Source organism: Ranitomeya imitator, chromosome 5 (genome assembly GCF_032444005.1).
Source record: "Ranitomeya imitator isolate aRanImi1 chromosome 5, aRanImi1.pri, whole genome shotgun sequence".
Classification (NCBI taxonomy): Eukaryota; Metazoa; Chordata; class Amphibia; order Anura; family Dendrobatidae; genus Ranitomeya; species Ranitomeya imitator.
This window is the reverse complement of record NC_091286.1, coordinates 301,586,980-301,598,808: the sequence shown is the minus strand read 5'-3', so window position 1 is coordinate 301,598,808 and position 11,829 is coordinate 301,586,980. Positions and strand designations below refer to the sequence as shown.

The 11,829-nt window shown below is 42.6% G+C and overlaps 1 protein-coding gene across 4 annotated transcripts in view; it reads right to left on the bottom strand.

Annotated features, from left to right (window-relative positions):
* HACE1 (HECT domain and ankyrin repeat containing E3 ubiquitin protein ligase 1) overlaps positions 1 to 11,829 on the bottom strand; it is a 163,121-nt gene that overhangs the window by 49,105 nt on the left and 102,187 nt on the right. For all 4 annotated transcript variants that reach the window (XM_069726307.1, XM_069726306.1, XM_069726304.1 and 1 more), the window contains one exon: positions 8,291 to 8,422. In XM_069726307.1, coding sequence (XP_069582408.1) covers positions 8,291 to 8,422 — 132 coding nt within the window. The remainder of the gene's footprint in view (positions 1 to 8,290; positions 8,423 to 11,829) is intronic.

The window sequence follows — 11,829 nt, the reverse complement described above, 5'->3', positions numbered from 1 at the left end:
CTCATTGGTGGCCCGATTGTGGCCCGATTCTAACGCATCGGGTATTCTAGAATATGCATGTCCCCGTAGTATATGGACAATGATGATTCCAGAATTCGCGGCAGACTGTGCCCGTCGCTGATTGTTCGAGGCAACCTTTATGACATCATCGTCGCCATGGCAACCATTATGACATCATCGTCGCTGTGCCCGTCGCTGATTGGTCGAGGCCGCCAGGCGGGATGTCTACGTCCTTTATGACATCATCGTCGCTGTGCCCGTTGCTGATTGGTCGAGGCCTGGCGGCCTCGACCAATCAGAGAGCCGGGATTTCCAGGACAGACAGACAGACAGACAGACAGACAGACGGAAAAACCCTTAGGCAATTATATATATAGATATCTTCTATATACATAATTGTCTAAGGGGTACTTCCGTCTGTCTGTCTGTCCTTCTGTCACGGTTATTCGTTTGCTGATTGGTCTCGCCAGCTGCCTGTCATGGCTGCCGCGACCAATCAGTGACGGCCACAGTCCGATTAGTCCCTCCCCTACTCCCCTGCACTCAATGCCCGGCGCCCGCTCCGTAATCCCCTCCACTCACCGCTCACACAGGGTTAATGGCAGCGGTAACGGCCCGCGGTGTAACGCGCTCCGTTACCGCTGCTATTAACCCTGTGTGTCCCCAACTATTTACTATTGATGCTGCCTATACGGCATCAATAGTAAAAATATGTCATGTTAAAAATAATAGTAAAAATAAAAAAACCTGCTATACTCACCCTCCACCGCCTTTCTCGCTCCTCTCCACCCTCCCGGGACCGCTCCATTGCAAGTGGCAGCTACCGCTCCCGTCCCAGGGCTGGTGTGCGACAAGGACCTGCCGTGACGTCACGGTCGGTCATGTGACCGCGACGTCATCATAAGTCCTGCTCACACCAGCCCTGGGATGGGAGCGCAAGCTGCCGCTTGCAATGGAGCGGTCCCGGGAGTGTGGAGAGGAGCGAGAAAGGCGGGACTTCAACGGGATATAGGTGAGTATATGTTTTTTTTTTGTTTGTTTTTTAAGTCTCTATACTACATCGCTCTGTGCTGGGCAATATACTACGTGGCTCTGCTATATACTATGTGGCTGGGCAATACTACGACGCTGGGCAATATACTACGTGGCTGGGCAATATACTACATGACTGGGCAATATACTACGTGGCTGGGCAATATACTACGTGGTTGGGCAATATACTACGTGGCTGGGCAATATACTACGTGGCTGGGCAATATACTACGTGGCTGGGCAATATAGTAACATAGTAACATAGTTAGTAAGGCCGAAAAAAGACATTTGTCCATCCAGTTCAGCCTATATTCCATCATAATAAATCCCCAGATCTACGTCCTTCTACAGAACCTAATAATTGTATGATACAATATTGTTCTGCTCCAGGAAGACATCCAGGCCTCTCTTCGCAATATACTATGTAGCTGGGCAATATACTACGTGGCTGCGCAATATACTACGTGGCTGGGCAATATACTACGTGGCTGGGCAATATACTACGTGGCTGGGCAATATACTACGTGGCTGGGCAATATACTACGTGGCTGGGCAATATAGTACGTGGCTGGGCAATATACTACGTGGTTGGGCAATATACTAAGTGGCTGGGCAATATACTACTTTGCATGGCAATATACTATGTGACTGGGCAATATACTATGTGACTGGGCAATATACTACGTGGCTGGGCAATATACTACGTGGCTGGGCAATATACTACGTGGCTGGGCAATATACTATGTGGCTCTGCAATATACTACGTGGCTGGGCAATATACTACGTGGCTGGGCAATATACTACGTGGCTGGGCAATATACTACGTGGCTCTGTGCTGGGCAATATACTACGTGGCTGGGCAATAAACTATGTGGCTCTGCAATATACTATGTAGCTGGGCAATATACTATGTGGCTGGGCAATATACTACGTGGCTGGGCAATATACTACGTGGCTGGGCAATATACTACGTGACTCTGTGCTGGGCAATATACTACGTGGCTGGGCAATATACTATGTGGCTCTGCTATATACTACGTGGCTGGGCAATAAACTATGTGGCTCTGCAATATACTATGTAGCTGGGCAATATACTATGTGGCTGGGCAATATACTACGTGGCTGGGCAATATACTACGTGGCTGGGCAATATACTACGTGGCTCTGTGCTGGGCAATATACTACGTGGCTGGGCAATATACTATGTGGCTCTGCTATATACTACGTGGCTGGGCAATATACTACGTGGCTGGGCAATATACTACGTGGCTCTGTGCTGGGCAATATACTACGTGGCTGGGCAATAAACTATGTGGCTCTGCAATATACTATGTAGCTGGGCAATACACTATGTGGCTGGGCAATATACTACGTGGCTGGACAATATACTACGTGGACATGCATATTCTAGAATACCCGATGCGTTAGAATCGGGCCACCATCTAGTATATATATATATGTATGTATGTATACATACATACACAAGCACACGTATGTTATATTATCTTAAACACATACATATATATATTTTTTGTACTCTTTTTCTCATCAGCCCTCCTGTCAATTTTTCCATGTGTCGGTTTATTTTGCCACCCATTCCAGGTTTTTTAATCTTGCCTAATAAAGGCTGTGTGCATTTTTATTGAATAAGTGTTTCCTCATATCCTGCACATCTTTTTTTTGCTGGTTTATTAGATGCTGGTGGAGCATAAAAGTCCAAAACTATGAATACACTATGGGATTTCATCATTACGGAACGTTATCAGACGAGTGACAGCAAGACTGCTGTTCCTGAACGTCACATGGATGAATACGTCCCGCTGGCACTATTCAATTAAACATATAAATAATTGACAACTAAACATATGCCCAAAGTGTACAATGCTCCTCGTTCCTTACTGGTGTTAGAAAGTGATAGACGGGTGGGCTAATTATTTGTATTTATTGATACTGATCCGATTCCAAAGAACTAACACATGTCCGAGCTGAGCAACCACATCTAGCCTTGAATGCAGAACATCACCAGTGACCCAAAAAAAGAGCTTACTGGTGCACAACCCAATAAAGCGAGCCTATTTAATAATTCAGACAAATGTGTTCCTGGTAAAAGAAATACATGGCGCAGCTCTGCAGCTTTCCTCAGCCATTTTCAATGCCTCCGCAATGTCATTTAAAATTGCAATAACAGCACTGACATGCATGTTACCGAAATATCAAAGCCTTAGGATATACGTGAATGAGGATTTCAAAGCTGCGGCTTCAGGAAATGCATATTCAGAGGTTTAATTGTAGAGTGCACCTCTAGCCTTTCAAATGCAATCTAATTTCCAAATAAAATGGGCGCCATAATCCCGATAATAAATGTAAACAATTAATAAGTGTCTTATTTGTCCCCCTGTGAGTGCCATGATGTGCTCCAGAATTGTATTAGGAAATTAAGGAAGCTGGCTGTGCATATTTATCTTTCGCTAGCTAATAATGTGTATCTTTGCGCTGTGCGATGTGCAGTAATGCCGGCGTCCTCCCATCTTGCAATTACAGAAAGGCTTATTTGCATTGGAACTCTTCACAGCACATTGGATTTATTTACCCGGCAGATTACATTTCGAAGACAATTGAAAATATGCACAGAAAGATAATTGCCGAATATATATTATTGAGAGTATTGTATATAACGACTGCTACATGCTAGGAGAAAAAAAAAAAAAAGAATGCAGTACAGCGCTAGGAAAAAAAAAAAAAAGGAAAATATAGGTTTTCTAACAAAATAAGAGGCTACGGCAATTTATGGGCTGATTATAGCAATTTAGAAAAAAAGGAATAACGTACATTTATTCTTTCAAACCACTGTTGTTTATTTGCTAACATACTATATCTCTTCGGATAAACGGACCTACAAGAAAAAAAAATAAATGCACGTGGAAAAAAAAAAAAAAGGATAAATTATACCCACTTGCACTTTGGGAATCACATAGCTGCTATTTCCCAATATGTAAAAATTCTCTGTAAAATGTTGCACTATCGAGGATCAGAATAGGCCACAAAAGTAAATGAATGGGGGCTATATATACACCCTGCCGGCCAGTCATTATAATGGGTTTTAGTGCGCAGCCCATCTATCTGCAAGGTGTACCCTTCGTGCTAAAAACGCTATAAAACCTCATTAAAAACGCATACATTATGCATTCTATCATTTAGAATGCATTCTGCATGTTTTGTGCACATGGATGCGTTTTTTTCCGCGAAAAAAAAAAGCATCGCGGTAAAAAAAATTAGCATGTTCGTTATTTTTGCGGATTTTCAGCGTTTTTCCCGCAATTCTATGCATTTGGGGAAAAAATGCACAAAAAACGCACCAAAAACGCGGTAAAATCGCGGTAAAAACGCATGCGGATTTTTAGCAGAAATGTCCGGTTTTTGTCAGGAAAATTTCTGCAAGAAATCCTGACGTGTGCACATACCCTTACAGTTCTGTTTCACGCACTATCCGCTGCTATCGACAATAGCAAAGAGATTTCTCAATGTTCAGAAAGACTTCGAAATTTAATATGACTAGTTTTATTGCTAGAGATCTTACACAAATTAAATCGTAAACATTTTTTTTTTTTAAAAAGCACTATGTTGGTGTAAGGCAGTGGTCCCCAACTCCAGGCCTCGAGGGCCGCCAACAGTGCAGGTTTTCAGGATTTCCTTAGTATTGCACAGGGGTTGGAATCATCACCTGTGCAGATGATCACATTACCACCGATGCAATACTAAAGAAATCCTGAAAACCTGCACTGTTGGCGGCCCTCGAGGCCTGGAGTTGGGGACCACTGGTGTAAGGAGACTTATAGGCCATGCAATGCTTCCTTGGGAATTTAAATAAGCAAAATAGCCTATTCACAAGGGAAGAGGACAAAAACTCTAGTGCCATCTATTGGAAGTAGCAATCCTATATGTCAATATCGCCCCTCTACCGGGTATTTCCACATGACTTGGAATAAGAAGCCAAACCAAAAACTCTTTTTGTAGACACGTGCTATGGCCGCTGCTGTTAGAGACAGATGCTAACTCTGTAACATAGCAGGCATCTAATGTATGAGGAGAGAGCTCAGCTGACAAATCAGAACCTCCATTTGCAGACATGTTTTTGTAGCATTTCCTCTCAATAGTGCAAAAGCAGGAGAACTGGTATGGCTGGGTGAGAAGTCTCCTTACACTCATTTGGCACTTTCCACAAGGGGAAACATTACCCTTTAGAATCCCTGTCAAGCCAAACCAGTTCTCTTGCTTTGCACAGACGACGGGCAAACAACCAGAAACACGTGTCTGCAATGGAGTTTCTGGTTTGGCTTCTTATTACAAGTCATGAGCAAATGCCCTTCAGAGGATCAATACTGACTTTTTAGGGTTGCTAAATCCAATAAATGACACTAAAGTCCTTTCCCTCTTCCTTTCTGAAGAGGCTATTTTCAGATTTTGCAGAGAAATTGTTTTCATAGTAGAAGAAAATAATATTAAAAAGACTCGGTCACCACATTTGACCTATCTAAACTATTAATATGGGCATGCGGGTTACAGACTGCTGAAAATAGTCCTGTGTGTCTCATATCAGATGTGTTCTTGCTGAGAAATGTTCTTTTATCACTAAATATAAATGACCTCGTCCAGGTTCTGGGGCCTATTATATCTGGAAGAGAACTCTGCCTCCAGAGCTTCTTTTACATGAAGGGGAGTTACCAGTGTGACAAGTAACTAACACAGAACGGGAGAAATGAAATTTGTCTTCATGCAAACACATTTTTTGTTTCCCTTTGAGCTCTGCTGTATTGCAACAATATTGCGGCCCTGTCTGCCTGTGAGATGGAAGCTAAAGCTGAGAGGAACCTGCAGATGTGTCAGGTACAATCACACACAGCTCTGCAGTGGGATCAGGAGAGCAGAGAGCGGCCATTATACCTCACACTGGTAACTCCCCTTCATGTAAAATAATCTCTGGAGGCAGAGTTATCTTCCAGGCGCCATCCTCCCTAGAGCCTGGAAGAGGGCAATTATATAAAGTGATAAAAGAGGATTTCTCAGCAACAACACATCTGATAAAAGACACACAGAGAGGACTCCTATGAGCATTCTGTAGCCTGTGTCCCCATATTAATAGTTTAGATAGGTCAAATGTGGTGACAGTTTCCCTTTAAAGACATGTTCCTGACAAATCAAATCTGATCAATAAAATTCCTAAATACCCTTAGTCAGCAAATCACATCTTTTTTTGTCTACAGTGGTGATCATTATAGTACATTAAAATGGCTGCGGTCTTGATAAAATGACAGAAAGCTGTGCTGCAATGTTAGGACACAGGTACAAGTGAGGAGCATGTGCAGTAGGAAGCTCCACGGCTGTGACATGGAGATGACCTACAGCTCATACCGTCAAGCTATGTATATGTGACAGCCGTGGAGCTACTTACTGCACATGCTCACAGACATCTGCTCTAGAATTATTGTAGGTAAGGTTTTTGTCAGTGTAGTAAGACAGCTACTATCAAAATTTTCCAGTTAAATGTATTTATTCATTTAACCATGATGATCTTTACAGAATTTTTTCTATATTCCTAGAGAAGTCCTTCAAACAATCAGTGACAAAAAGACATCATCCAGCTCTTAGGTCAGTCCGTTACACAATTGTTAGGCTATGCTATTAACAGTAGTCTATAGAGACTGGTGGGTTATGCTCATAGTTAAAGTAGTCTGACAATAGAAGTTTGTAACCCCTTTTCCGATCGGGTACATTTTCCGTTTTTGCGTTTTCATTTTTTCCTCCCTTCTTCCAAAAGCAATAACTTTTTTATTTTTCTGTCAATATAACCATATGAGGGCTTGTTTTTTGCAGGATGAGTTGTACCTTTGAACTACTTCATTCGTTTTACCAAATCGTGTACTGGAAAAGGGAAACAAAATTCTGATGGTCTCGCCATTATGAGAGACCTGAAACATTTTCATTTTTTTAGTTGATGGAGGCGAGTGACTGCTTATTTTTGTGGGGCGACAATGTTTTTTTGGATACTATTTTGGGACAGCTATGACATGTATAAACTAGCAACTTTGTTCTTGAGAACGGAGAGGGTTCGCAATAACAAGTAAATTGCAAAGGGATTTTTTATTCTATAGTTTACTGTTCTCGTTACTTAGGTTACCAGCCACCTCAAAGCGGCCAGTCTACTAGGCAATGAGCGCACGCTTACAAGCTGTTCACTATAGAGCGTGCAAGCATCATCTGAACATGGCTGCAACCATGGATCCAGCCAGCGCTTCAGAGGGAAAGAGGACTCTGCTAGTATTAATGGAGCGCTCAGTGGCAGGACAATGCTGCTGGTCTGAACTGTCAATCTTCAGAAGTGCACCGCCCCCGGCAAGCAGGAAGATGGAAGGCTGGGGAGCGGTGTGCTCCTGAAGACAGAAGATGAGCTGAAAATCATTAATGAATAGCATTGGCATTTCTATATGATGAGTGGGGCCCAACTCCCATGAATATGAGCTGAACAAAGGCCACAAGACATCATTAAGTGATATGTCCCCTCTTTACTGTTCACCAGGGACAACGCTATACATTTGGTTGTAATTCATGTCCATTCCTTTCACTGGAATATGACCGAGCCCAGGTACCAGACTTGCATCCAAACATCACTACAGCGCCACCAATATTTCAGCAATGGAAAATCCCTTTAAGCAACTTTGCCATGGAGCAAAAATCAGGACATTTCAGCACAAAACCATTTCATACATACTGTATATCCCTATAAAATAAGTAAATACACATATATGTGTATATATAAAAAAAGGAGAAGCCAGTACAGTCATTTTAATCTGTAGCTTTCTGCTATTAATTGAATCAAGTCTCACCATGAACCATGGCAGCGGCGACAAATCATATCATAGATGCTACAGAGCCGTCATTCATTCCCAGGACCTAAGCACTCGCCAGTGTCACCTTTTAGGATGGCGGGGGTCGCTGGATGCTGGATATCACATTTCATATCAATATTTTTGAAGACCATAAAAAACCACATTAAGCTAGGACTGCACAAACTTGCAGATATTATGGAAAAAGTTATAAAAAAGGGAAAAAGAAAAGAAAAAAAGCACAATCATTGAGCAATATATATGGTTACCACTAAAGAGGGAACACCGGTGACCTTAAAGAAATTGATTAGGCTAAAAAATGCAACCGCAATGTATTAAAGCACAATAAAAAGTATTAAAAAAAATATAATGCTCACCAGCTCAAATTCATCAAAAAGCTGTATTAACGAAGGTGGTATGAACATGTGGAACCCCTGCAAAAATCCATCGATTTGTGGCTGAATGGCTCTGGTCATGCGAAGTTCAGTAACAAGCTGGACATATTCCGCCTGCGATAGAGAAAAATGATTAAAAAAAAGAGACAGAGAGAAAGAGGCATCCAAATTCAATGTGTCTGCTGCGTGTTTGATTACAGAAGTAACCCTTCATCTAATATCACGTCTGGCTTTGACATTTTATTTTTTGCAGAAATAAACTATGAAACTACATTTTGGGACACGACATTCTTCAAGAAAATGGATTCTCCATCTTGCATCATTGTATTGTTGCCGGTAACAAGGCTTCAGGGCTGCTGACTATTAGGTGCCGCATTAATGCGTACAACAAATTATTTTTTTTAATCATTTTTTTTTTTAAAACACCATTGCAAATTACTGAACATACACATAAATGCATCCTAAATATTGTGTAACAAGATTAGGTTGGAAAATTGGCAGATATTAAATCCGCAGCAGAGCAGAGGTACAGTGACATCTGGTGGAAGCAAGAGGCCTCGCACACACAGAAATAAGGGAAAGGACAAAGGGGACAGAACGGAATAGGAGAGAATATTCTATGGATGCACGCACATACTGTATGTTCAGGCCTCAGACATGTCACTATAGTACATGGGTTATTTACAAAGAGTACACACTGTGAATTCTGTGGAAGAAATATACAGCCATTAGAAATAACAATCAATCTTTTTCTCTGTTTTTGCACGGCTTATTTTAATATGCTACCATAAATACATCCAGCACTATGAAGAGGTTATTGGCCCATGTAAGCATTATAACGGCGGCTCAGAGTTGGTCTAAATTTGCAGGACCAGGTCCATCAGCAACATCAGTTGCATAATAAGAAAGCTGACAACATCCTCCTACTTCCCAGAATCCGAGGTTCTCCTATTGATTAGACGGCCTGGCGCGGCACAGGTGACATCGCTCCAGGTTGACCAATCAAACCAAGAGTCTCAGGCGCTGGCAGGTAGGAGGCAGTTGTCAGATTACTTATTTTCCCAATGATCACTTCACACCAACTCTGGCCGCTCAGGAATATGCAGGTAACCTCCCTGTAGTGTTACCCCCTTTTAGAACACATTTCAGAAGCTTCTGGCCACAGTTGTAGGTGCGCGTGGCAGCAGCCGAATATGCATTAGGCGCACCTGTCAAATAATGGCAGAACGATTTTGCAGGTAAACAGCTTTAAACTGGTTTTGTAAGTAAAAGTCTTAATTACTTACCGGTAACAGGATTTTTCAGAGCCCATGACTGCAACACGAGAGAGGATCCGCCCTTCAAGGACAAGAAACCTACAGACATAAAAGGGCGGCACCTATCTCCCGCATCAGTTGGATTACAGACCATGAGAGGACCTCCAAGGTTACTTGCCCATTATACATTATTCTGGACACCAATAATTTCTCACATGTGATTATGTACAAGTAAAACAAGTGCTCACCCACATGTGAAGAAAGGGAATATAAGGGTGCTGTCATGGGCTCCAAAAAATCCCGCTACTGGTAAGTAACTAAGACACTTTATGCGGTCTCCCATAACAGCACCAGGACAGAATTACAGAGAGGTAAGAAAATAGGGCAGGACCACAGTCTCAAGCACCCTTCTCCCAAAAGTGAGATAGGAGAAGCACCCATATCAAGCCTATAACGCTTATAAAACATGGAAGGAGAAGACCACGTAGCCGCCTTACATATCTGCTCAATCTACCTCCAATCTCTCTGGCCAGGAAGCCGCCACGGGTCATGTGGAGTGAGCCTGCAGACCTTCCAGTGCTGCCTTACCAATTGCTGAATAAGCTAATGAAATGGCTTCCCTGATCCATCTAGCTAAAGTGCATTTTGAAACCATAAGCCCCTCCCTAGCCACCTGAAAGGACACAAATAACGAATTATCCCTTCGCCAAGGGTTAGTCATTGAATCATATCTGACCAGGCATCTCCTGACATCAAGTGAATACAGCTTCGCTTCCTTCTGTGTCCCAGGGTTGGCAGAGAAGGAAGGAAGAACTATCTGCTGAAGCGTGAAATTTAGAGGCTACTTTTGGTAGGTAAGACGGTTTCAGCTTCAAAGATAACCCTATCTTCCAGTAACTGGGTATATGGTGGAAGTCTGGAAAGGGCCTGAACGTCACTAACCCTACAGGCAGATGCTAATGCAACAAGAAGGGCCTTCTTAGGGGAAAGAGTTTTTATTGGGGCTAAGTCAATGTGCTCGAAAGGAGATTCTGTCAACGATGTTAGAACTAGGTTTAGATCCCAAGGCATTATTCACTCTTTAAAGACGAGCATACAGTAGACCTAGCCGATGCCCCAATAAACCTAGCCACCCAATAATTCCCAGCCAAATCACAACTTTATAGGGCTCCCAGACCTGATACCTGGACTTTGAGGGTGTTAGTGGCTAGTCCCATCTCCAGGCCCTTTTGTAGGAACTCCAGAACTCTTCCTATCAGGACCTTCCCCCCCTAATTTCTGCATTTGAGGTAGATAGAAACTTCTTCCAGGTTCCAGCATATATCTTTGTTGTGATACCTTGCCACTCTGAAGTAGAGTGGCCACTAGATTGTGAGAAAACATTTCCCTATAAACAGCACCATCTCAAACTCCACGCTGTCAGATGTAGGCTGGACACTCGTGGATGGAAGATTGGTCCTTGGGAGATGAGATCTGAAAGTTCTGGATGGATTTGTGAGCCAGGAAAACCATGGCCTTTTGGGCCAAAAGGCGGTGACTAAGAACTCATTCCCTGTTTTCCTGGATCTTTCTCAATACCAACGGAATCAGGCCTATCGGGAAGGGGGACATACGCCAGACTGAAGTCCCGTGGAATCAGCAGAGCATCGACACTGTGTGGACCTTCTCTGGGGTTTAGAGAACAGATCCAATGCACCCTTGCTTCCCCTGATGGCAAAAAAGTCTATATCCGGACAACCCCACATCTGCACAATCTGGTCGAACCAACTGGTGTGGGAGAGAGGTTCTGCCCTTTTATGTCTGTAGGTTTCCTGTCCTTGAAAGGCGTGGTGCTGTCATGGGAGACTGAATATACTGGAGTTTACCTGCAAAATAATCACTCGTAACAAGTTTGCCAACTACACGCCTCCGCATTTTTGGGGCTGTGAGCGGCCGTTCCCGATCTGCCTGAAACTGCAAAAAAGGTCAAAACTAAATAGTTTGTGAATCTCCATTAGAACACATTAAACCATTAATAATTTTTTTATTTGATCAGTACACACGAAAATAAGAATCTTTTTAATACAGTGGATATAAAATGTCTACACTCCTCTAATTCCAAATGTTTGTCATGTAAAAAAAAAATCATACCAAGAAGAATAATTTCAGAACTTTTTCCACCTTTAAAGATGCACTTCCACTACCATTGTTATCGTTTAAATGTGTTTCTATATATATACGTAATGTAGTATGAGTGTATTAATATACTCGCCTAGAGCCGCTCTC